The sequence below is a fragment of the Biomphalaria glabrata genome, chromosome 2 (genome assembly GCF_947242115.1).
Source record: "Biomphalaria glabrata chromosome 2, xgBioGlab47.1, whole genome shotgun sequence".
Lineage (NCBI taxonomy): Eukaryota > Metazoa > Mollusca > Gastropoda > Planorbidae > Biomphalaria > Biomphalaria glabrata.
In genome coordinates, this window is record NC_074712.1 from 17,720,221 (window position 1) to 17,747,892 (window position 27,672).

General features: G+C 32.4%; 1 protein-coding gene across 7 annotated transcripts; it reads left to right on the forward strand.

Moving 5' to 3' along the window:
* Nucleotides 1–27,158, forward strand: LOC106056259 (myoglobin-like). 7 transcript variants are annotated; one of them, XM_056019507.1, is made up of 17 exons: nucleotides 1–124; nucleotides 867–925; nucleotides 3,725–3,859; nucleotides 9,954–10,082; nucleotides 11,403–11,498; nucleotides 13,553–13,672; nucleotides 15,142–15,260; nucleotides 16,507–16,521; nucleotides 17,610–17,709; nucleotides 18,398–18,551; nucleotides 19,335–19,386; nucleotides 19,529–19,598; nucleotides 19,814–19,889; nucleotides 22,088–22,189; nucleotides 23,160–23,256; nucleotides 23,440–23,516; nucleotides 24,729–27,158. In XM_056019507.1, the coding sequence occupies exons 4-17, from the start codon at nucleotides 9,969–9,971 to the stop codon at nucleotides 24,893–24,895; spliced, it is 1,359 nt and encodes a 452-aa protein (XP_055875482.1). In that variant the 5' UTR covers nucleotides 1–124; nucleotides 867–925; nucleotides 3,725–3,859; nucleotides 9,954–9,968; the 3' UTR covers nucleotides 24,896–27,158. The 7 variants fall into 7 exon arrangements, with proteins under 7 accessions (XP_055875482.1, XP_055875479.1, XP_055875480.1 ...); XM_056019508.1 differs by lacking the exon at nucleotides 1–124 and adding an exon at nucleotides 186–322; XM_056019504.1 differs by lacking the exon at nucleotides 3,725–3,859.
* Nucleotides 27,159–27,672: the final 514 nt, after the last annotated feature.

The following is a 27,672-nucleotide window of genomic DNA, read 5'->3' on the forward strand; positions in this document are numbered from 1 at the left end:
AGATAATGCCAATAATGAGAAAAGTATAGGCCCTTCTCTTTACTTTAGTCTTAGTCTTAGCCAATGAGAAAGCATTTCTAACAAAACAAACTTTTTCGAAAAAGAAAATGTCATTCAGATTCAGGTAGTTAAAGATAAGACTTTATATATGGCTCTGACTCAGGCTCTGTTGTGAGTTACAAATACTGAGATAGATTTTAAAAAATAGATCTAGTAGATCTAGATCTACTTTACTTAAGATTTAGACTCTAGATCTACCAGTACCAGAGAGTACTAATTTTAAGAGTCCACTCCAAACTCCATGCCCCCAGCCCCAGCCCAGGTATGCTGGTATCTGATGGTGATGGTCTGATCTAATTTTTTTCTAATCTAATTAAGTCTAGAGTACTCAGACTAGATTGTCACTAGATCTATAATTATGTATAGATTTACTATTCTTTTAATCTTTAAGGCGGCTTAGCCTAATTAATATTAAATTAAATATGAGGCTAATTTAATAGCCTACTAATAGTAACTACTACTAATTATTATTTATTATAATAGGGTGACAAGAATCTATGTCTAGATCGATTCTACTAGAATTAGATCTAGATCTAGATATACTATATAGACTCTATTACTAGACTCTATATTATAGAGTCTAGTATATAGATTCTAGATATTAGAGACTAGAGATCTAAAAACTATATTATATTATTTTTCTAGATCTAGATTACCTAATTATATAGACTCCTACTCTGTCTCTAGACATCTAGAATAATCTAGATCTATTATAAAATACTATTACTATTAGTTAGTCTTAGTTAGTAGTATTAGTAACTATTATCAAGATAAGATTAAGTGATTTGTATCCTATTCTTACCTAGGACCAAGAATCTTTTGCATTTATTTGTATTGACAGTATTGTGGATATATATAAACAATTGTGAGTATTAATATTAATCAAATATTACCAATGTTTAAAAAATTAAATTAGGCCTATTAGATGTCATATATGACATTCTTCTTCTTCTTCTAGCCAGCTTTATTGCTGCTGAGCTGTGAGCTCTTTTGTAGACTGTGCCAAGGAAAAATAGTGTGCTGTTTTCTTCTGTTGTTCAGCACTGCCATACAGGGTGTTGGTTATGTTGGGTGTAGTGGAATTAGGGTCGGCCTAAGGTGGATTAGGAAGGGGCATTCAAAGAGGATATTATGATTTACGGTTTCATAAGGGTGGGCACAGTGTCTACAAAGGGGGTGTTGTGTGGAATTTATTTTGTTCAGATCATAATTTAACAGAGGTGTGTGTCCTTTTCTTAGTTGGGTCCTTTAGGGATTACGGGCACGACATGGCCTAAATTGTGCCGATGTGCCAAAAACTCAAAACTCAATCTCACTTTCTAAGTTGATGTAATAGTAATCGTAAGACCATAGGCCATAGAAGTTGGGTTTAATTGGTTATTTCCTTAGTGACGCGACAGTATATTTAAAACATTATAAAATTTTAAAAAATTAGGTGGTTGTTAGAACTAGTTGAATGTAGTGTAGATGATGTTGATTATTTGTAGATCTAATGTTATACGCTAGTTCTTAATAACAACCTCCAACAGAATACAAAACAGTGTGTATACTATTATAATGAAGTAATCCAGTTTTTAAATTAAACAACAGTTTATTACAAAATAAGGGTACAGTCTATCAGCGGCATCATTAGGGGGGTGCGGGGGGTGCGATGACACCCATTAATCATTAGGGGGGTGACACCCAAGTAAAAAAATGCACTTTGTGACAATTAAAAAAAAAAAAAGCGACAGTGGCCAAATATTGGAACGTGCTATTCACAATTAATAAATAGATCTATATACTTTTTTTTTTCATTTCGACTAAACATATTTTAATTGTTTAATGAAATTCTATCAAAAGGATTTGAATGCTATATCATACTTAATATATCAAGGAAAACGTGAAACCTTACTTTCAGATCTATGCTTACAAGTTGCGTAGATGTATATGAACACTGCTTTGATTTTAAAAAATGTTTTAATCGAATCTATTGAATTTGTAGCTAGCACCGTAATATCAGGATGCCAACCAATAGTCACTGTTTAACAAATGACGACATTCTTCAGGCATAAAATATTATTGAAATCTCACATATAATTAATGTAAATTTTGTAGAATTTGAAAGTAAATAAGTGGCCATTGAGATTTCTGAAGATCGTGACGTTATTTTATTTTTCTGTAAAAGAAGCTCTAGCCAAGATGAAGAAATTGTTACAATGTGTCAGTCTAATGATGTACTTGAATATTGTAGGGGTTTTTCTTCTTGGCTAGTGCCAAGAATTGTTCTGATGCTTCCTAATGGGGCCAATTTAGTCACTCAATAGCTTCTTCTTCTTTGTTCTCATTTTACATGTCAGAGGGTTCAGATCAGTAATCCTATATCTGAGATGAACTGGCAGTGGTTTCCAGATCAGGCAGTTCTCCGTATAGTTTTTGTTCTATTGGAAGGTTTTGAGGCCAGAGTCTTGTTCAGGCCTCTTGATGTAATATGCAGCTTTGAAGGACATGGTCAGCATTCTCTGGTGATGCTCCACATGGGCAGGTCTCGCTTGTCCCGACTTTAAGCTTCCAGAACAAATTCTCATTCTGTTGTGTCCGGTTCTGAGTCGAAAAATTATACGTTGGTCATGTCGAGATAGCTTATAGGGGGAAAGGGGGGTAAAACGTACCCCCTTAGGAAGAAAATTCATAAAAAAAAAAGTTTGGCAAAAAGAATGTTTATTTTTTATGTCATAGCTTTACAACAACACATACTACAAATGTACAAGGTTTAAAGACTGAGTTATTTATATTAAAATAGAAAAATACAAAACAAAAAAAAAAAAAAGAGTACTATTTACCCTCCCAAGAGTCTAAATAGTACCAGCATGGAGGGTAATAAGTACCAACTATATATATATACATAACAATGCAGAAAGATTCACAAACATAACTCACAAGTATAAGTACCAGCATTTTCACAACCTGCACATGCAATATGCACCCAAGAAGCACATATTAAACATATCATATCTTCTTTAAGGTTTTCTTCGCATATAAAACAATACGAATTTTGACTTTTCTCACTCTCATTCTGACCAAACTGAATAGAAATTTTACTTTTTTTTTTCTTTTGTGTTGCAGAAATAATTTGAGTTTGTTGTTTTTTACTTTTTTTTGCAATTGCAGCATCCACAAGAATTTTTTTATAGGGACTGGAAGTTAAAATTTCAGATTGAAAAGATTTTTTTTTCTGTTTAACATGGGGTTTTTCTTTTACTGGGATAGGAGAGATTGCAGTTACAGGGATGTATTTAGACTTTGATTGCCGAGAAGGAATTAAGCAATCATAATGGCCTACATCATCTCCAATATTTGTAAATCGAATAACTACTGCAGGGGAGGAAGGAAAATCATTCATGCCATATTTTAAAACAACATTACTAGTTGCATTCATAATGACAATTGGCTTTCTGAGCAGCTTCGTAGTTGCTATTATCTCTAGCTCGCCAACCATAGTATTTGGTCTAGAAATACTATAATCTAGCCTTTCAAAAATATTGTCAAATTTTGTATGTGGCATGTCAGCACACAATGTTGCTGCATCAAGGTCAGTATAATGGTCAATGTTTTTACAAATATAGTCAACAACTTGTGCTCTAAGAGAGTCTGCCAATGCCTTTTCTTGTATTTTAACTTGCAGGCTACATACAACTCCACTTGAATCTCTGTCAGTTAGCTGGAGATGTTCATGTAATGAAATGCAAATGCTTCTAAAAAAGCATCTGCCGTCAGGCTCTGTTGGAATTGCATTGTATGCAGATATAGAAAGTTCTAGGTGAGAATAATTTGAATTTATGGAGCTTTGAGCAGTTGCACCAAATCGTGGTTCATTTGATGAAGTGAGTGGGGATGTTGCAACTATTGTTGAGGAGTCTGATGATGACTGCACTAACAACTGATCATGTTGGGAATTTGAGGTTGAAGGGATGGGTTCTACAGGAATATTTATAACTGAACAAATGGAGGTTTCAAAATCACTTTCAGTGAATATATGTCGATTGCAAGGCCATATGCCACATTTCAAAAAACCATTAGCAAAATTTGCGACCGAAGCTGCTCTTGGGTATGCTCTACCTAAGATGGTAGCCACCTGAAATACAGTAATTCCTCTACCTGGATGATTAAAAAGCCACTTATCTGACAGCTTTGCAGGGGCTTAAAAAACAAGACATCCAAAGGTTGAAGCTTATGTGTAGTATGAGGGGGCAAGCTGAGCATAATAACACAAGAGTTACTTGCAGCAGTGATGGCTTGCAAATTTTTGCTGTGAGAGGTATGTCCATCCAAGATAAGAAGAACAGGCTTTTCTTTTGATGGTTTTACACTGTTTATAAAATGATCCATCCATTCTGAAAAGCTATCTGCAGTCATCCAGCCACTTTCATTGCATACAGCGATTGTTCCTGGAGGAGCACCATCTAAAAGTTTGCCCTTCATCCGTTTTCGCTTGTAGACAAGCATAGGTGGAATAGCATTTCCTGCTGCATTAGCGCAAAATATTGCTGTGGTGGTAAGACCTCTTTCTGCACTGGTCAACTTCCCCACCTGATGCCTTCCTGTCAAGCTCACCACTTTTTGCTGTTTTTTCTGGACAGTTGAGAGCGCTGTTTCATCAGTATTGAAGATCCTAAGAGCATCTAATTTATTTTCTGTAATGATGCTTTCAAGTTTGTCAAAAAATCTGTTAACTGCTATCTTGTTAAAACCGGTACTACGCGCAAGAGATGTTGCTTCAGGTTGTCGCAAGCTCAGATTGTGACGTTTCTTAAAATCTCTAAACCAGTCTTTTCCTGCCATTCCTTCTGTTTTATTAAATCTGTGAGACAAGCCATTTTTTTCTGCTATTTGGTATGCAAGACATCTTATATGTTTCTGGTCAGGCCGAACAGCATTCCTTCCAGTTGATTGATGTGACTGACAAGTTCATTCTCAAGCTCTGCTGGGAAAACTGTCATTCTACCTCTTTGTACTACATTCCCATTCGCAAACTTGTTTTTTCCATCTAAGTGTCTTTTTAGAGTTGGTTTAGGTATACCGTAAAGTCTAGACACTTCATTGAGACCATATTTATTCCTCAATGCCTCTAAGGCTTTCTGAAGATCCTCCGGGGACCAGGTTGAAGCTCTGCCCCTGGGTAAAAAAAATAATGAATGTAAATGATTATTAAATAGATTGCTATAGTCTATATATGGTATTTTATTTATTTTTTTAAAATGTAGATCTACTTATAGTTAAGGGCTAGATTATGTTTAGTCTAAAATTTAGATATAGCCTTAATTTTATTAAATCTAAATCTACTAGATTTAGTACCTTAATTATCTTTTTTAGTCTAGACTCTATAGTCTATAGTTATAAAGAAAGTTATTGTTACATAGACATAGATTAGAGTATAGAGGATGATAGAATATGATTCTAGAACTAGATTATATTATAAATCTAGATCTAGATAGTAGAAAGATCTTTAGCAATTACTAGATCTAGATTCTAGCTTTAAAACATAAAATAAGAAAGTTATTCGATCTACATCTAGATATTATGTCGAGATCAACTGTGGGGCTAAATAGTACCCAATGTCGGATAATTAGTACTTCCGGTACTTTTTACCCTCCTGGCGCCGGTACGATTTACCTCAAGGGGTCAGCCCACATAACGGTTTATCATATTAACATGTCTAAAAATAACTGATGTACTGAGGCATTATTTTCAAGAGGAAAGGTTGGTTAACAATGCAATAGCTTTTGGAACATGATAGGTTGCCTCATTAGATAATTATACGATTTCTAACATGTGCAAAAATTACATCAAAAAAGGTAAAAATGAATAAAACCATACCGTTTTGGTATCTTTTGATTAAGCTCCATAAAATTAACATGAATGATGACGCTATAGTTGTAGGTCAATATGCCAGGTTTTTTATTTTTAAAGACCATTTCTAAATATGAAAATTTTCGTTGGTACGAATTAAACAGTGGTACGTTTTACCCCCCTTTCCCCTAATAGGCGTCCTTTTTCTTGTAATTGGAATTGAGCTGGTCCAATTCTCATTTAATTTACTCTCTATTATTTTCATAATTTCTTCTGGGTAGAGAGGGATTTTCATTTGTTTGTTCATTCTTCCCTTTTTGGCCAGTATGTCTGCTTTTTTCATAGATTTCTTAGATTCTAGTTCAATGTGTGCTGGGATCAATTGAAGAACAGTTTCCTTGCTGTAGATGTTAATAGCAAAAAACTGTATTCTTTTGTTGTCAACTATTTTCAACCTATTGTATTGAAATGATATAGAAATTTGTGTAACTTAATTTAATGTGTGGTTGAAATTATGTCCAATATTGGAGTATTGAAAGAAGTATGAAGAATTCATCTGGATTGGAAAATAAGGACATCCGGCTACAAATACTTTTGACAAGGAAGTCGTTAAGAGTCAGAATGACTGTAAGCACCTTTGTTTTTTGTTTGACAACACACCTGACATTAGTACACGATTACCTAACATAGCACACACTGATCAGATTCAGAAGTTATAGGATTTTAAGGGAGACCAAAAAAGCTGATGAGATCAATATCTTAAAATGTCTAGAAAAGTTTGAGCTTTAATTTATATGTGGAGCTCAAAGATATGAAAATGCAGCTTCAATGTCTGGAACCATGGAGGAGTACAGGAAATCTATTAAGAACCAAAAGAATAGCTATTTGATAGATGTGTATGACATTCACTTAAGCTATGTGGTCAACATTCTTTTTCAGAGATTAGTTTTTTGCTTAGAATTTTTTGATACGATTGAAATACTTTTTTCGTTCTGAAATTATTGTCGCTAGAGGCGCAGCTTAAGATCTTTTATTTTACCTATCTTTACTTTGGGAAGTGGGGGGGGGGGGTTGAATGTACAAGAAGGCCAAATATATACAAAAGTAGGCCTATCTTTAAACTATTGACAATGTGTTGACTAATTAAGACTAAGACTAAGATTGCTTTATTGATCCTTACGGAAATTTGTTGTTATTACAAGGACTCGTTTCTCATATAAAGACAACACAGCAGAAAAATACACATAAATACAACAGACAACATAAAGAGTTCATTCAGCGACTACAAACAGGTATCTTGGTGCATTTCATGTTCCCTGATCAATGAATGGCGGTGATAGAGTCTGACCGAGTGAGGTACGAACGAGTTTTTGTACCGCTCTGTTCTTGTTTTGATTGACAGCAGTCGCCCACTTCGCGACGACCTAGCGTAGTTCTGATGGAGTGGGTGGCCGTTGTCTTCCAAGATTTTTTCGATTTTTCTTAGGCACGTTTGTTCAAAAAGTTCCTTTAAATGTGGTAATGTTGTGAGTGTAATTTTTGATGCTTTTTTAATGATGTTTTCTAAACGTTGCAACAGTTTAGATGAGGCGTTGCCTTGCCAACAACTTATTCCGTATGTTAGCAGATTTTGTACAGTCGCGCCGTAAAATGTCTCAAGGATCTTCTTGTTTAATTTAAAACTGTTGAGTTTGTATAGAAAAAAGAGTCGCTGGGCTGTTTTCTTTGTCAGAGTTCCAAGGTGGTCTTCCCATGAAAGCTTGTTGTTGATGATAACGCCTAGATATTTATATGCCTTTACTTGTTCTATAGATGTAGTGTTTATTTGCAGTTCACGTATAGTTTGTTTTTTCTTTCTAAAATCTATTATAAGTTCTTTAGTTTTTGTTACATTCAGTTCTAGAAAGTTGTCGGTGCACCAGTTTGTAAACTCTTCTATCGAGCTTCGATACTGAGTTTCGTCTCCTGAAATAAGACCGACTATGGCAGTATCATCAGCGAATTTAATGAGTTTAACTGAGTCATAGATGCTTCTTATGTCATTAGTGTAAAGAGTGTATAGTACAGGAGAAAGTACACAACCTTGTGGAGCACCCGTACATAGTACTCGAGTTGACGATGTGGTGTTGTTGACTTTAACATACTGGGGCTGTTGGGTTAAAAAGTTTAGAACCCATGCTTGCAAGTAAGGGCTTACATTTAAGTTACTCAGTTTGTTTATCATTAGATGTGGCTGTATGGTATTGAAAGCCGAGGAGAAATCTACGAAGAGGACTCGTGCATATGTTTTGGGTATATCGAGATGCTTATAAAGCTGGTCCAAAAGCAATAGAATGGCATCCTCAGTTCCTCTAGCTGCTTTGTATGCAAATTGGTGAGGGTCTAGGCTGTTATTGACTTTTGCTACAAGTTGTTTAAGGATATATTTTTCAAAACATTTCATAACAATAGGTTTAGTGCTACTGGGCGGAAATCATTTAAGCAATCTATTTTTGGTTTCTTAGGCACTGGTATGATTTCTGAATTTTTCCAGATGTTTGGAATTACGCACGTTTGCAATGACTGGTTAAAGATATGACAGAAGATAGAAGAAATTTGCTCCGCACATAGCTTGATCAGCTTGCCACTAATTTTGTCTGGTCCACAAGCTTTTGTTACGTCTACTCTTTTAAATAACAAGGTCACTTCATCCTCCGTTACAAAATTGACGTAGGGCTCTTGTTTTCCTTTGGACAGAGTGTTGAAAAGTTCTTTGTGTAGATCAACAAAATCTTCTTTGTCAAAACGAGAATAAAAATAGGCATAACATTTAAGCGCAAAGTGTTATAAAAAAAAAATAAAAAAAAAAATGTCAGGCAAGCGATCCCTAGATGTCAGACTCACTATTTAGGAAGAGAAAAAGAAGTTCATTGTTATGTGCATTGATCGTTTTTTACCTCTGAGATTCAACTCCTACTGGAAGCAATCATTGATGTAGCAGATAAATATGGAGAAATCCAACCAAAAATTCTTTAGTTCAACAACCAATTAAGTATTGTAGATGTCAGTTTAAAAATATTGGCGTATATGTTGATTTTTCAAAAGGCGACATTCAAAACAGAAATACCATGAATGAGAACAGATTTAAAGGCAAAATAAAGATATTCTTGAAGAAAATTAAAGTTAACATTGCATGATGAGCTGACCGCACCGGCTGACACTCAACTTAGTGACGCCACTGCAGTCTACGCCATATATCTATTTGCTACAAGTACTGTCACGTCACTCAGGAAATACCAAATTAAACTCAACTTCTACGCATCTTACTATTGTGTCATTACAGTGGTGCCTAAGCTTGGAGGAAAAGCTGTTGCCTCAACGTGGTGCCTCCTTGGAAATGTCTGTCCGGGGGAGCAGAAAGGCCAACAACAAGAGCAAGCACAGCCTCCTGTGGGCTACCACAGTTATATGCTCTAGCCAGTGTACTTGCATGTGGTGAGGATGTAAGAAAGGCTTGCTAACCTGTCCACATTGATTGCATCGTTCCCCTGCGGGGTCCATACGGGTGGTAATATCCCTCCACAGAATGCTATGGTACTTTATAGGCTTCCAGACAGAAGGGTCTGTGAATAACCAATCCTTCATCCAAGCAACGGGATTAAATCCTTTCCCAGGTTAAAGGTTCATAAAAGAGATTTGTCTTGAACCTCTTGGACATCTCGTCAAGGTGATTAAGCTTGTCTTTATTATAACAGTTTAAATCTGTTTAATATCATATTTAAGCTAAAAGCAAAAGTGAATCTTCAAGGCACACTGGAGGGAGCATGAAGAAAGGTTGTCTAAAGAAAAGCTGGCTGGACAATATGAAAGAATGGACTGACCTCTCTTGGTAATATTCTAAGAACAGCTGCTGATCTGGAAGAATGACGAGATTTGGTTACATGAACTGTCATAACACCCCTACGACAAAAGTCTAGGGACAGATGATGAACCTACAATTGCCTATATAAAATACTGTGATATGCTGACATATTTTCATCTTTATAAACCTATTTTCATAAATTTAATTTCATTTTTTTTTTCAGATCACAAAAGGAGCAATGTCAAATCAAAGTATTAGCAGTAATGGAAAATCAGGGAGACAGAGTGTTGGTTTTGATCTGAATAGTTTCAAAGTATCACTTAATTTTGGATTTTTAATTGAGAACCCTTTAGTAAGTGTAAAACAAAAGAATTTATGTTTAGCAACATAGAACAATAATATAATGCTTTTTAACTGAACTTAAGAAGTCTTTCAATCTTCACTAGCTACATCTAACATTCTAGATATTGACTCCTTAAATCCAAAATGAAAGCATGTTAGTCAATTCCTTAAAATGAGCAGGGGGTAGCCAAATATTGTTTGTTGTTAAGATAGTATGCAATCAAAGGTTGGACATAAACCTATGTTGGTATTCTTGATTATTAATTGCTGCTGAGTTTGTTACTACTTCATTAATGCACAGTTCTTAAGTTGTTTTGTGCTTTAAAAATTAATTCATCCAATGATGTTGGTTGAAGTTAGTATTTTTTCCATGAATAAAAATCAATAATTGGATTTATGTTTATGCTGTTTAGGCAAACAGCATTTTATAAGGAAAAGGATTTAAAATGATTTAGGTTGGCTATGGAAAATGATGAGAAGATGATGCACTTACGATAGCGTGAACAACATCTAGTTGTAAAACATATATATGTTTATATTTAAGTCTATATTATTTTTAAGTTTTATAAAGTCACGGCCAAACAACATAGGATTAGGAATAAAAGAAAATGTTTTACTTACCTATATATAACTGTAGGTGAAGGTGATATGACTGTATTAAACATCAAATATATCAAAGTCATTTAAATACTATAATGAGGTTTGACTGTTGCTTCAAATGTAAGAAAATGATATGGCTTAAGTTTCTCTATCCTGGTTTTGCATTCTGTGTCCTGTTTTTTTACATGTTTTTCTTGTTTTAGCATTGAGTTAGGTTGTTAATTTTTTTTTTTTTTTTTTTTTTTTTGTATTCAATAATTTTACACCATGACATAGAACACAATATAGTTATTTCTTTGGTATTAATTAATTAAATCCTGAAGGTAAATAAAAAACCATTGTTAGATCTGTATTCTTCATGCATCATTTCTCTACTCGTAAGCTTATTACAACTTTTCCAAAATTATGAAGGTATTTTTTATTTTATCTAGCCATGCCATTGTAGATCATGTTCAGAGCTGAAGATTATCTACATTCCAGTTCAAACCTCCTGTAGGATGACAGGGGTTAGCAGTGGGCAGGGTATGAACCGAGATGACCGAATGACAGCGCGCATACCTTACAACTAGGCAGCCATCCAAAAAAAAAAAATATATATATACAAGACTTCCAAACTTGTTGATGCTATAGAGTAGACTTTTAATCTAAAAAAAAGTAAACATTTAAATAATCAATCTTATTTTATACAAAACATTTAAGTATTTGCAAGGTTTTCTTCTTCTTTGACCAGACATCACTTCCAGCTTACTACAGTGCTTGGAACACCCTCACAGAGCAATTGCCTGAATTGTACAAAGCAAAGACAGTCAGGGAAGCTGTTCATCAGGTGACATTTTTTACATCACTTTGAAACATTCTGTGATGCAGTGAATTGTTGTCCAAACCTTGCTTGTATTTCATTGTTGAAAATATAAAGAGTGGACAGTAATATAAATATATTAGTGGACAGTAAACCACCCACTTTCTCCTCTACAATATTTCAACGGATGTATTAGCTTTTGTAATAGAAAAAAAAAATTAGTTACTCCAATTTATTAAAAAGTTATTTTAAAGGCTACAGCATAAACCATTCAATAAAAAGTGATTCACTAAGTTAGGGTTGTCTTCATCACAGACTCCATAGAATCATTAAAGTTTGTATCACTACCATTCAGGTGTAACATATTTTAATGTAACTGTTCTCTTATTCTTAGGATATACTGGTCACCAATTAATGTAGCAATAAAACATTTATTGTAACTGTTCTCTTATTCTTAGGATATACTGGTCACCAATTAATGTAGCAACAAAACATTTATTGTAACTGTTCTCTTATTCTTAGGATATACTGGTCACCAATTAATGTAGGTGTAACATATTTTAATGTAACTGTTTTCTTATTCTTAGGATATACTGGTCACCAATTAATGTAGCAATAAAACATTTATTGTAACTGTTCTCTTATTCTTAGGATATACTGGTCACCAATTAATGTAGCAATAAAACATTAATTGTAACTGTTCTCTTATTCTTAGGATATACTGGTCACCAATTAATGTAGGTGTAACATATTTTATTGTAACTGTTCTCTTATTCTTAGGATATACTGCTCACCAATTAATGTAGCAATAATGGCCATCAATTAATGTAGCAATACTGGCCATCAATTAAAGTAACTGGATCATTATTCTAGTGGCGCCAATGTTGTGGATTCTGGTTTGGGCTGTGTCTAGACAAAGAATAAACTTAAATGACGAAACAGCTAGTAATCACTTGTGAAGTCCAAGGTAGCTGACATGAAGTTTTATTAGATTAAAATAAGTAACGAAATGTGCACTAGTGTGCTTCTCCAGTTTCATACACTGGATACATAGATACACGTCCAACAGTAGTCTAATAAAATAATATGATCCACAGAAATAGGATATACTTTAACATGAATAATCTCAACTTTAACATGAATAATCTCAACTTCATACTAATAAGTCCACTAAAAAAATACATATACATGTCCTTCCTCTATCAGGACTAAGTTATGACTACCAAATAAATAACTCAATATATGACCTTCCTCTGAGGACAAAGTTGCAACCCTCTGAAGATGTGTTTAGCATTTCTCACTTCCTCTTTCTATTCAGATGTTTTCTCGTGATATCACCTTCTTGACCCAAGGTGAACAAATAACACTCAATGTCAAATGAGGCTGTGACACCTGGGCATTACATCTCATGCTCAAGGCTGCGCTTGGGTGGAAACTGTCATTAGTGGAGACAATTAGGCCAGTAGGGAAGCAAAACAGAAACCTAGTTGGCATGATTAAGGACTGAGACCACTGCATCGACAGGGATGGAAGAAAGCCTCAATGAACATGCCTTTATCCACACACCATTCCTCAGGGGGCTGTTTTTTCGAGGGCACCTACATGGCTGATGTGGTACAGAGAAGAAGTATGGGGGGAGTCTAGCTTGCTTCTAACCTTGCTTCTTGGAATACATGTAATTAGGGATGCACAAATTACATCTGCTTGGATCTTTCCCAGATAGAATTTTTTTTCAGGCAAGCATCCATAAGCCTAGTGTTCCACAAGTCATATACTCAACTCACAAAGAAGTATCACTTCAATTCTGGGAAAGTAAAATTTGCCAGGCAATAGCCAATACTAGAAGTCAAATAATATTGTATGAAAACATGATATTTTTAATAAAAAGCTAATAATAACCAAACTTTCTAAATATTTTGTTTGCCCAAACATGTGCTAATTTTCTTTCCTAATAAAAATAAACTTTTAAAAAATAAAGTGACAGTGGTACTTACACTTAGATACAAGCCTAAACTTACATATCATTCACAACAGCAACTTCCATTTCTATTTTTATTAATGTAATAAATGTTTACTTTTAGCTGCCTTTATTAGACTACAACCAACTGTCTGGTCACAGGCAGCTCAGATTGGCCCATCTACAACTCAGTTTTATTACTGCTGGCTATGTGTGGCAAAATGGGGATGCTGGCATTCCAAAAGTAATGTTTTTTTTCCTAAGCTTTTTTTTTTTTTGTTAATAAAGCTTATATCAATTCATTCTGTCTGTCCGTCTGTCTGGTACAAATTTTGTACACATATTTTTCCCACTTTCCATTCTGGGATTAAGCTGAAACTTTACATAGTTATTTATTGCCCCTAACAAATTATTTTATCAATTAGTTGTATTTAATTAATGATGTTTTTATATGGAATATACAGTAAAAACATGCTAAGCTAAAGGGGGATAAGTCTTGTTTAGAGAATTAGGCGATAAAAATTCAAAATAGCTATAGTAAAATAAAATAATTACATCTAAAACTGTTTGTTGTTGTAAAGATTTTATTAAAGATTGTATATATATTAATCAATTATAAAGAAAACTTTGTCTAGGATTTGTTTATTAATGTTGTCTAAATCACCATATTTTCATATGATTTCCTGTAACGCCCTTTTTATTTGAATGAGCGTTTCTTGTATTATTATGGATACCTCTTCTGGTATAAGAGAGTTCTTGGTGTATTTGTCTTTATTCACGACAAATTTGTTGTCGCATATGTCTGCTATAGTTACTGAGTAATATGACCACAACATGTAGATTGAAGGAAAAAACAAACGTAGCAGACATGGTTTTATTTAACACAAACAACAATTTATAATATATTGGCAACTTCAGCCATCAAGAAATAGCGTAGAATACTTCACATAAAACAATAGTATAATCCAAGTGAATTCATCAAACACATAGCTAATAATAATCTTAAATAGTCTTCTACCATATCTCTAGGGTCTACTACTTGACCATGAGATTAATATCCCACAATTCACTGTAACCCCTTTGATTTTTTCGTGCGACCTCATACTCTTCATAAAACAAATGGATCTCGAGCTTCATAACCAATTCATGTGACTGGCCATCAAAAAATGATGTGACATTTCCCTTATAAATACAAAAATCCATTGACTTATATACATCAGTTTACATACATCAGTTGTGCAAAATCCTTGTAAAAATGAAAAACTAGAAAGGCTAAAATAAAAATTAAATTAAAAAAAAAACATCAACAAAAAACGCTTATTATATAATGCACTAAAATGTTGAAGATTAGCACAATTATTGTCAATGACTATATATGAATCAATCAAAAAATTTACCATTTAGTGGTGATTAATTTGTTTTGCTTTAGATAGAAAAAGGAATTAAACCTTGCAGTATTGAGATATATAACACTACTTTTGCATTTCTTCCCCTTAGATTGGCTTTTTAAAAAAATCAAGTTTTATACTTTGCTTGTTTTGCGTTTAAATATTTGTATATTAAAAAATGAATTAGAAGTAAAAAGGTTTTGGGCTGTAGATTCTACTCAATATAAACAAATTAACAAATTCCCTATCATTTTTTCAAATAATCATTGTTTTTTCTGCAGTCATTTTAAAATACAAATATATTTATATATATTACCATTTTTAGTCCCTTCCAAAAAGCTTGGCAGTTCCTTTCTATCACATATCTGAACTCCTTGGAATTCAGCCAGTACTATGTCACGCTAGTCTTGCTCTCGCTAATTGGAGACTGAAAGATCCTAATGGGTAAGTTTATAGTTTTTGAAACCCTTTTTGTTTTAATATCCTTGTTGTGTTCTGAAACAAATCTGTGCATGTGTGGAGAGATGCTTTTTTTTGTTTTCTTCTTTATACTAAAAAATAAAAGGATAGTACTATCCAGGATATGAGCACATTTCAAAATTGTCAACATTCAATAAACTCATTCTGCAATTATTTCAATTTAGTTACTTTTTAATGACAAACTCAGATGGTTTTGACAATTTTTGATATAATTTTTCTGCACATCCTAAACGGTCAGATTTTCACCTGGTTTCTATCGGACGTCACACAAACTTATTAAATTTATCTACTGATTTACTGTTTAACATAAAACCATACAGTAAAGTTTACAATCTCTTAAAAGAAATCAATCTAGGCCTATCCAGTTAGATCTAGATCTTGTAAACAAGAAAAAAATATGTTAAGAGTATAAAGGCTTAATTAACCATGACAGTGTGTATTTTCTCGCCTGACCACTTAACACACAACAAACACTAAGTTAGTTGTCTTTGATTGTTACTTTGAGCAGTACACATGTATTAAAATTGCCATTTGTTGCCCGCTGTGATGCGGACAGGATTGTACTTTATGTGAGATACACATATTCTAAAGGACCAAGTATTTAAATAAAGAATGGTAAAATGTTTACTATTACAATTTTTTATGCAGAATTTAAATGTGTCAATAACTCAAATTTGAAAAACCATTGGAGTTTCCCTTCAAATTTTCTAAATAAAAACTGTAGATAGAGGTTAGATCTGTGATAGGAAAATGCTATGTTTGCACATAAAAAAAAATATTACAGAAGAACTTTTTTTTACCAACAAATAAAAGTTTTCCAATCAAGACTCTCTGAAGCTTTGCTTTTCTTGATACCAATGTTGTAGACATGACAATGTTTATATCATACAGAAGTGCCATGTATAGGTTTTGCAATAATGCTTAATAAAATGGTATACCCTTTGGACTGTTATCTTGATGTTTTAGGGCTCATACTGTGCACTAGAACAAAATTTTAACAGTTAAAGAATTGTAAAAGAATTATCTGAAAACTTTTTGACCTGGCAAAAATCATAGAAAAAAATTTGAGTTAAAAATTGGTAAAATCATAATTTTGTTTTCTTTTTTTTTTTTGACATAAAATAATTTTTTAAATATATAATAATGAATATAGTCTTTAACTTCCTGAGAGTTTAAAATAAATGCCCATATTTATATATTTTCTTTTCAGAGCATTTGATTTTGAGTAAGTTTTTTAAAATTTTATTTTGATAGAATATTAACTAAGCAATGTTTGAATTACTTTTAAAGTTAAAATCCTTAAAAAAAAATAGTTGGTAATGATTTCATTTATGGGTTTTTCATATCAATATTTCGATACCTTTCTATCCGCGTACATGCTGACTTACTGAGCAGTTACATTCTCACCAGTGCTCTCACTCTCTAAGTAATGTCTAGCCTAGTACTTAATTTAATAATACAGAGCTACCTGCCAGTAGTAACCTTATCTCATTAAGACCTTAAGGGTAGAAAGAGCTTAGCCATTTGCATAACATTCCAAAAAGGAGTCCCATAACTAAAATCTTTTCTTTTGTTTGTAACAGTACAACATTTTAGATCAAAAAGTTTACCTTTTACATGTTATTTCTCTGACACCCAATCTCAGATCAAGCCGAAATTTTGCACAATTATTACTATAGTTGATTTGGCCATGTCATATCGGTTGGTACTATTTCAAATACATTTTTTTTTCACTTTGACTTCTTGTTGCTTACTATGATTTTAACCAAACTGTTGTTTTATATAGGCTCTAGGAGGAAGTTCAGCTCAGAGTACAACACTGCAAGAATAAATTAAAAAAAATAAAATTAACCAATTAGTCTAATTAACTATTGGCAATAAATTACTTTGGTATCTCAAACAAGGAAAAGAAATGGTACTTGAAGTGGTGGTATAAGCTGAATTAGTCCCCTTTATATTAGGCTGTTGTCTCAGGCTTAGTGAACACAAACAAGAAATAGAAACTATTGAAGACTATACAATCTTCCATGTTCATAGACTCTTCCCTTGTAGAGTGGCTACTGCTTTAGCTCACAAGTTCTAATTCAGGTCGTTCCCTTTTTTAAAATTTATTTTTATAATTGCTTTTTTATTGTTAGTCTAGATCTATTACAAATTTAATTACATGACTGATCCAAACTAATTGATACAAGTATGCCTAATATAATCTTTGTTTTTTTTAAAGTATTTTTATGTTTTTCTTGATATCAATATATAATTTATGCCATTATGCTCATTTCATAAACCTGGAATTTTTTATTTTTACAATGACAGAAATTTACAGTGCATTTACCATATACCTGGTGGATACAGCGGTGATTGGTTCTGTATCATTCCCTTCATGGTAGAGTTTAATTTTGCTAAATGCTTAAAGGTGAGTTGTCACAATAGCTATCTAAGTAATAAACAAGCAAAATAGAATCAAATATTGTTTAAACATAGCTCATGTAAGGGGAAGAACTGCAAAAAAAAATACAGCCAGATATCTCAATACTGAAGGAATATGCTCCCTTTTCTATATTAATCAAAATTCATTGCCACTAATTGATTTACTAATTTGCTCATTTGTTATTGATTCATATGTTGTCAATGACAATGAATATTTGTGTAAAGTTTCAACTTGATCTGAGAATGGGTGTGGAAGAAATACCAGTGGTTTGATATGTCTGTGGCATTTTTACGTCTCGAGAGACGATCTTTTCCCTTTGCAACTTCTTGTGTGACTAAAGAGGCCAATCCTTGATACACAGCTGCGATCGCAGGTTGGGCATATATAATCACCAGGCGCCGTTGCATTTTCACCCTTCTTTCTGCTTCTGTTGTGTATGATTGGAGTGGTTTGATATAAGCTTTGTAAAAAGTGTAAACTCTAGTACCAGCTTAAAGCAGCATATGCTCGCTGAACTGAGGATTCTTAGCTTTGGTGTTGCTACAAATCGAATTTCATTGTTTGAGAATGTACAACATTGTAATTTAAAAAAAAACTTAAGTCTATGATTTTTGATTTTACATAACAGCCATCTAATATTAATTTTTTAAAACGTTATAACTTTTTCCTATAGAATTTTGTAGAGATTTTGAATCTGTTAAATATTGCTAAAGAATTAAATGCAAGAGATAAATCAAGGACCACCATAGAGAACCAGACAGCCTTGCAGTTGGATGAGGTGACAAATGTGATTCATTTGATGAATAAATCACTTGCAAGAATGCATGGTACGACAAAACATTTTGACTTTCCATCCCATGTACAGATATTTAAAGAGCTCCTATTTACCTCAATATATAGGCTACATTTAACAATACATTTGCCTTGTTAGTACTTCATTTAACAATACATTTACCTTGTTTGTACTACATTTAACAATACATTTGCCTTGTTAGTACCAGCTCAAATTCTAACTGTGGGGTAGTATACCTTATGCTCAAGCTATAATGTGAAACATTCTTAATTCACTTTACACTTAAGAAACTAACCAACTGAAATAGAAATTAATTTTTTCATTGTGATAAAATTGTCAAATTTAAAGAGAAACTTGTGCTTCATATTTATAAACACGTTAAGCACAAAAAAATAAAATAATATTATTTCTTGTAATATAATGACTTTTTATTTGACACAGGAAGTCGTCCATTAACAAGTGGTTCAAACAATATTTTACAACAAACTGAATTCATTTTAGTAACCTACAGATCTTTGTTGCCATTTATAAAGCATTGGGTTGTTAAACTAAATGCATTGATCTCCATTTCCAATAGAAGCCTGGACATTATAATTTAGGATTTAACTGTTTCCAACCAGTTGTATTACATTCCTGAAAATAGTTTGAGAACTAAATGACCCTTGTGACACCCATATGACCTATGGCCAGTTATAGAAGTAAGCATAAAATATCAACACTGTTGGCTGATGTTGATAAAAAAAAAAAGCCATGTTTATTTAATGTAACTTCTACAATGCATACAGATAAAAACCATGCTTTGCTTTTTCTTTTCCAGATCATTTGGATGCTAAAACATTTTTTAATGAAGTTCGTCCATTCCTTGCTGGGTAATCTTTTTCATATATTTTTTCATAAGTCATATCTTTACATTGGAAATACCATTGTTTTTTTAAAAAAAGGGTTTGTACATATATATATGTATATATGAATGTTTCTAATTACTTATGATAAATTTTACTTTTATTCCAGATGGGGGGGAGAAGGAACTCCAATGTCAGATGGACTTATTTATGAAGGCATCTCGTCTACACCCATTAAGGTGAGTAGTTTAACATTATTTGATAGTTGTGTTGAAGGAGTGAGAGGAGGCTTTGTTCCTTCTTTCTCACCTAAGCGACACTACTATCATCCATTTGGCCTTGTCATATCAGTTGGTTATGACACTATTTCAAACACTTTTGTTTTCACTTTCACTTCTTATTGCTTAAGACTTTGTTGGCCGATGATTTTAACAAAACTGTTTGTTTTATACAGGCTCTGGGGGGAAGTGCAGCTCAAAGTACAACACTGCAAGCATTAGATGGCCTGCTGGGAATAAGGCACAAAGAAGGTAATTGCTAATACATATAAATAGGGGGCTTAGGTATATTTAGATAGGTAGATGTACATATAAAAAACTGATAAGGGTTGAGGGATGGTTTCACATTGTCTCAAAAAAGTTGTTTCGTCATGAGAAAACTCTTGATTTTTTTTTGTAGTTTCATCTTGATTTCTCTTGTATGATTTCTTATGGCTAAGAAATAATCTCATTGTCTTGTGTGAGCCTTCTTGTTTATGTACATAAATAAACTAACTTGTAGCTTTTGCTTGTGTAAGGTTACAGGGTTGCACATCATAGCAAGGTCAGCAGGACAGTAACAATTTGTTTATTGGCTTGTCTTGCGCCACAAGTCTGCCTAATCCTCCTTGTCTTCCTTTATAGTCTCACTCTCCAATCCACACCTACCAATAACCTGCACATCTTGTAAAGCAGCTATGAATGTTGTGGGCCCATTGCTACCCTTGCATCTTGCTAATCAAGTAGATTTTTTGTGACACCCTTTTACCATCACACCATTTCTTGTAGGAATTTGTAAAAAATGATATAGCCTAACTACAAAAACAAACACTTTTATGTTGATTATTTTACTTATTCCAGTAAAAAAGGTTAGATTTATGCAATAAAAAAACAGACTTAACAATTAGGGTTTGTGTCATACCTATATATTTATCATTTCTTTTTTAATAGAGCTTAACCTAATTTTTTATGTTAAAATAATGTTGCTACAAATGTGAAATATAGCTAAGACTCTCAGTATTGACATATGCTAAAAAAAAAGTAGCTCCTGAATTTCCCATTTATCTTTTCACAATATTCTAAACTTGGTTTACTATATTTATGTGATTTTATATTATAGCTAAAAAAAAATCACCATTTTAAAGCAACTTCCAACTTTACTTTATTGTTCATGCTTTAGACAAAAATTTGTAAAAAGAAAACACAAAAAAAAAACTTAGTAAATGGCAATATATGTAAATAATTGTAATGTGCCTATATCTTTCAAAACATGTGGTCATTGAATGGAGAGATAGAAGGTTGGGGTTGAACTGTCATAATGTGAACAAAGTTTCTTAATTGGTTGGGGTTGAACTTAACTTAATTTTGACTGGCATTGTTTAATTTTACTTTTTGTGTCTTTTTACTTTATATAGAATTCACACTGTAAGGAAATATTTTAAAATCTATTAGCCTATGTCAAAACTCATTTGTTTGTTACAATCACATCATAAAAATGTTGACTTTTACTTTATCCTATTGAGACTATGTGATAAGTATATGATGTTTGAAAAAAAAAGATATGTGAGATGATTAATATGTTAAATATAAATTTTATATTTAAGACAAAGTTTGCATTATATTTTAACTGGGGACTTGACATGTACATATAAATAAATGAAAGTAATATATTCTATGACAACATTTGATGCCATTTTTAATTCTTACTACTTGGGTGTCCTTTTCCAACTGATAAAGGTAGTCACATAGTCACATCTCATTTTCTGGGTATGGTTTTAAGTCTTTGCTCTATAGCCATGATGTTGGAAATGATTGCTAACATTTCCTCTTTGTTATAGATTTTGCATGGAAAGAATGTTTACTATATTTAGACTTAATGCATCAACTGGGCAATATTGTAGTATATTTTATTGCAGTTTTAAAAACAACATTTATCATTCTTTTTTAACAATCACCAATAAAACTGCTTGGGAAAAAACATTTTTGCTTTCAAAATGTATCCTTTCTAAATAATTACAAAATATCTTTTTTAGCTTCGAATTTTACTTGACTGAAAAAAAAACTATTAAAAATGTAATTACCAGACATTCAGCTGATGTAAATATTGTAACGTTCTTTACTGAGAAAACTGTCCTCGTTTAATGCTAGTGAAAAGGCCTTGGCTATGTTTTATCATGCTCACATCTGCAATATTTTAAGTTGTAATATCCTGGGTCAGGATTTTGTGATTTTACCATCACAAAAGAGATACAAGACACCAATAGCAAAGACAAACAGACACAAACACTCTTTGGTTCCCCTGGCAATCAAATCATTAATTAAAAACAATCTGATATAAACTTTTTCACTTGTAAATTATGAGCGAGTCAGATGTGAATGTACATTTTGTTTTTTTTTATAGTTACGTTTTGTTTGTAAGACATATTTCCTTACGGACAATAAAGATAATTATTATTATACATTTTTTAAAGGTCAAAAAGAGTTCTTAGTGAAAATGAGAAATTACATGCCTCCTGAGCACAGAAGATTTGTTGAATACCTAGAAAACAGACCTTATGGTCTACCTCACTTGGGTAATTTTTTTTTTTTCTTTGCTAGCTATTAATCCTTTAAAACTGGACTGGGCCACATTGAAAATGTTATTGCTATTGGGGATTAGCATATATTATGTGTACTCAAAAAAAATCACAATTTACATTCTATGTTTATATGGAATGGGGGTATGTTGTCTGAGTGGTAAAGCACTTGGCTTCCGAACCTAGGGGTCTTTGGTTCAAATCTTGGTGATATTTTTGTTCTTTTTCTTCTCCCTCCTTCTAAGTTTGAGTGTTCAGATGACTAGACCAATATATGAGATGAACTGTGCAGTGGTTTCCAAATCAGGAAGCTCTCCATAGAGTTTTCTTTCTATAGGTTTGTTTTGAAGCCAGTGTCTTGTTCGGGCCTCTGGTAAAGAATGCAGTTTGAATGACATGTTCAGCATTCTCTGGTGACACTCCACATGGGCAGATTTCACTAGTACCAATTTTGAGCTTCCGGAACATATGTTGTCTCATTCAGTTGTGTATGGTTCTGAGGCTACTGGGATTTTGAATTTCAGGATTTTTAGTGCACCTCTGAGTCCATCCAACTTTAATAAGTATCTAACATTTGTAGTGGAAAGGTAAAAGCAGTTGGTCGTTGTGCTGGCCACCCTTGTTAATAGAGGAGCCTCACAGAGTGCAAGATCTAAAAGTTATTTATTAATGAAATATTGCTAATAAATAAAACATAGTATTGTCAGTGCATTTTACATTCATATTGTGTTACATGTACACATTACATTGTAGAATAGGACTAAAACAGTTTTGACATGCTTGTCTGCTAAATAGAGATGTTTTCATGTGCACACATGGCATTGCCCTTTCCTATAATCTCTGAGGAAAACATGAAGATATCAAAGTCACAATCAAGGTATTTCATCTCCTGAAATAGTGAGAATCCTAATCAAATAAAATAGACATTTATTTAATAACAATACTTTTACCTTTATTTTTTTTTCAGTTGAATCAAGTACCAATGATGTCCTTAAGTCATCATACAATAACTGTATTACTGCTTTAGTTCAGCTGAGAACATACCACATTCAAATAGTTTCCAAGTTAGTAGAGACTATAATTTATGTCGCTTTAGTATCCCTTAGAACAATGAATGATTAAATAAAACATTTAGGCATGTTAAGAAGATCTTAAAAATCAATAATAAAATCTAGTTTGATCAAAAACAGTTTTTAAATTAAAGTATGAAAATTGTTAAGCTAATATCTGATTTCTCTTCATAACAGATACATTCTTGCAGCATCAGTGGGAATGAATGAAGGCAATTACAAAAGTCTGGACAGTAAAGGAACTGGTGGAACAAGTAAGTTAGAGATTACTTTAACTATTCTTTAGACTTTTCTCATGTTATGATTTTTTTCCCCTTGCTTTTTTAAATCACTTTATAAATTTCTCCTACAAATTTTTATTGAGTTGATTTGAATTTCTTCCATCTAATTGTTTCTTAATAGCCACTAATAAAAAAATGAAAAAAGAGTGTTCTATTATAAGCTAGGTGAGGAGGAGACCTAGACTTCCTGCAAGCAGATGTTTTTAAATTCACTAGTTTCTGTGGCCAACAGCTATGCAGGGGATCCAACAATAACTCCAACTGCAATGACACCATCAAATTTCATGGAGTTGATCAATCAACTACCAACTGCCTTGACTTTTGTAAAATCCAGGGAGATAATAAGCTGCCTTGATCCCATCAAATATCAGGGAATTAACTCTTTCATTGCGGTGTTACTCTCAGCGAGTAACTTCGCTAGCGCTGGTCAGTGCGGCGTTACTCTCAGCGAGTAACTTGGTTTATAATATTTATTTCACTATATTTTTTTTAAACGTTTTTATTTCTCCTTTTTTTTTTTCATTTTCCAGATGTGGGAGTGATAGTTCTTTATTTTGGTAGTAAATTCTATGCAATACCAATACGTTTGTTTTAAAAAAAGACAATGTTGTGTTAATGGTTCCTCTTTTTTAGTTTATTTCCCAGGACCTGAAAAATGTAAATAATGCAATTTCATAGTGCATTTGTTTATCTTCTATGAAATGTGTTTAGTTTTGTGATTTGTCAATATTTATGGATTAAATGTTTAATTAAAAGGTTAAACCTTTCAGTATATCAATTTTAAATGAATTTTTATAGTATTTTCTTTTTCCGTGCACAGTTTAAAATTAATAAAAAAAAAATTTTCTTGAATTATTAATTTTATCTATTATAATTTTGTAGCCCATCCATTTTCATTTAAAATAAAATCAAATATGTTAGATTGTTTAATAAAATAATAAAGTTAAATAAATTTTAGTAACTCTACCCCCTTGAAAATTTGTGTTCATCATGGAAAACTCCATTTTTTATATAAAATAATTAAGAACTGAAAGAGTTAATATCCAGAAAAAAATCCAAAACACTAAGATCTGAACTTAGGATCATCTGTTGTGCTTTCTTATAGTAGTTTCCGTTGCCACCATGCTCCACGCATATGTTTAGTGAGTGTGGCAGTAATCTTGAGTAAAACTTTTTATTTTACAGGTGTAATGCCCTTCCTGAAAGTTGTTAGAGCAGACACAGAAACCAAATTAATTGGATCAAGACAATCTAAAAAGTTTTCCAAAATGTCATGGTTAACCATAGGTGCAGTTACTGCAATAGGAGGTGCAGTCATTTTTGGAGCTGTACAGTTTGTGAAACAAAAGTAAGGTGTTTATTGAATCTACACTAAAACAAAATTGTTAGTGGTTTTTGTTTTTTTTATTATTGCTGTGTATTTAAACTTAATTCTGCATTTCAAATTTTTCTACAATTTTAATTTCTTCACAATATTTTTACTTTATGAGATAACATATGTATGAATAAAAAAATGCAGAAATAATGCAGTTATAAAGGTCTTTAAAAGATTTATTAAATGTAGGCAAGTGAATAAAGTTCTAGACACTTAATGCCAGAGAGAAATTTAAAATGAAATGTTTTTTAATTCAATGACTTATAAATTGTAAAATTTATTATTCTTCTAAATTTTAGCAGTTTTCCGTTTTTTTTCATCTGTCTATTAGAACTGATTATGATTTAGGAAAAATATAAATAATAGCTGTAACAAGCAAAATAAAAACAAAGCTTATATTAAGTGTAATTGCATCAATTAGTTTGGATCAGTCATGTAATTAAATTTTTAATACATCTAGCTAGACTAACAATAATAAACCTGTGTGATTAGAAATATTTTTAGAATAAGTTTTTGTTTTGCGCAATTTCATGCTTTTAGCTTTCTCAATAGCTTTGATCTTATCACTTGTCTGGACTTGTTGGAAAGGGGGTGGGGGGTAGAAAGAAGGGGGTATCTGGGTGATCACTTTTTAAATGTATTTATAAAAAAAAAGTGAGCAACCTGAATTCGAACTTAATTGCTAAGGCCTCCTTCTTCTACCTCAAGCCAATACGGTAACCACTGTGCCAGGGAGCTGCTTAGGAATGTGTTTAATAGTTTTTTACAAACATTAAAGGGGACTAATTCAACTTATACCACCCTATCAGTCGAGTAAAATTTCTTTCTTGCAAAACAAAATAATTAATTACCAATAGTTAATGGATTAATTGGTTGATTTTTTTTGTTGTGATTCTTGTGTTGACATGTAAAAGAAATAATTCTGAAAAATTTCAGCTTGATTGGGTGTGGGAGAAATAAGGTGTACTAACTTTATACAAAACAGAGTGATTTGATGTAAGCTTTGTAAAAAAAAATGATGTCCACTGTGGTTTGCTATTGATATCACTAGAGATTCAAAGTTTGTATTATTCTGGGTCCTTTCAGGAAATTTAATAGATGTTAATGTTGTAATCTAATGTTCTAATATCAATACCAAGCTACTTTCTCTTATTGAAATACAAAATTCTTGTGACACTAGATAATGCCTCCAAGAGAGCTTTACTGTTTAATTGTTCATATTTTTTTTATATTGTGCCCTGGAGTTATATACATTTAGTGATGGTGAAAAACCTGTGACTGTGAAAACAAAATTGTGATAAATCTTTCAGCCCTTTTGGGAAATCCATTCTAGTCTTGTTGGTTTTTTTTTTTTTTTTTTTTTTGTAGTGGAGGGATCCCAATAAAAAAGAAAGTTTTATAGCTTTTGTCAAACATTTAAACTTAATAGCTTTGTAAACATGAATTCAATAAACCATTACATCCCTACCACCCTCTTTGTAAATTGTAACGCATTTCATCAGTAAGATATGTTCATGTTAACTTGCTTATGCAAGTTTTATTTAGTTTGTCTTTGACACATAAATTAGATAAAAAGTATTTATGTTGTATTTTTGGTCATTACTGTTGACAGTAGCTATTTTTCTGTATTGAAAGACCTACTTCAATTGGATTTTCTCTTTGATTTAATTTTATATTTTGCAGCATTAATTGTAATGTTACTTTAGTTCTAAAACTTTGTTTGATCATATAACTTCATTAGAAACTGTATTAGGTTAAATAATGTTTAGGGGTATATCTCTAATGTAGTAAACAAGTTTTTTTTTTTAAACTATTACAATAGATTTTTGTTGTTTTTTTTAACTATTAGATTAGATTTTTTTGGTTATTTTTTTAACTATTTGATTTTTTTTTTCTAACCATATTTTATGTTTATGTGGAAAATATGCATTGGAATATTTATAAAGCATTACTAAATACTACTTTTTTACTTTATGGCTCATATACAAAATTTATATACCTAGGTATTTATGTTATACATATGGAATATTTATACTGTATTTAAATATAATACTTTTTGTTGGGTGGTTCCAGATTTAATTATTATTATGTGATGTATATATTTTACACAATACCAATGCATATAATCAATTATACACATTGATTTCAATGTTTGTAAAATTAACTATTTGTCAATCAGTGTGATTATAGTCCATAGGCTTACTACCTGCTACCTGCTAAAATAAAACATTTAAAAGGGATGTTAATAGTTTCATTTTGGTGGTGCTGTTTTTTTTTAATTGACTAAATAATGACTAATTATTTTTAAAAAATGTAACTAAGGATTGTCTTCTTATAGAGATTGGTGGCCCCTTCAAGTGGGAAGCGTGGTCGAGAGGCCAAGTGCGCTTGAACTTGGCTTGGCTTGGCTACCTAGAAGGGGGCTCGAGGTTCGACACCTGACTCGGGCAGAGTTGTGTTTACTGAGCGCCTAAAGGCAGCACAGAAAATCAACTCCTAGATACCCTAGATCTTTTAAACAAATATGTGTCTATCTCTATTGGCTTATAGCTGCTGTTACTACAGTTTGATTTGGGAATATCACTATTTCCTTGCAATGTTAACATACGATGGTCTCCTTTAGGACTTTGTTTTAACGTGATGTTCTGTTATTGGTGCTCTCCCCATGGAAATGCCTTTTGTTTTCCAAAGCTACAAACTCCATGCTAATTGTATTTATTTATTAAGATTACACCCATTCTATGATGGCTTTGA

What these genes read in the sequence shown, in the direction of transcription:
- LOC106056259 (XM_056019502.1), top strand. Translation starts at nt 302, where the DNA reads ATGCCCCCAGCCCCAGCCCAG. An exon ending in GTTCGTCCATTCCTTGCTGG is followed by an intron (nt 19,387 to 19,528) that starts GTAATCTTTTTC and finishes CTTTTATTCCAG; the next exon opens with ATGGGGGGGAGAAGGAACTC. An exon ending in TAAAGGAACTGGTGGAACAA is followed by an intron (nt 23,517 to 24,728) that starts GTAAGTTAGAGA and finishes TTTATTTTACAG; the next exon opens with GTGTAATGCCCTTCCTGAAA.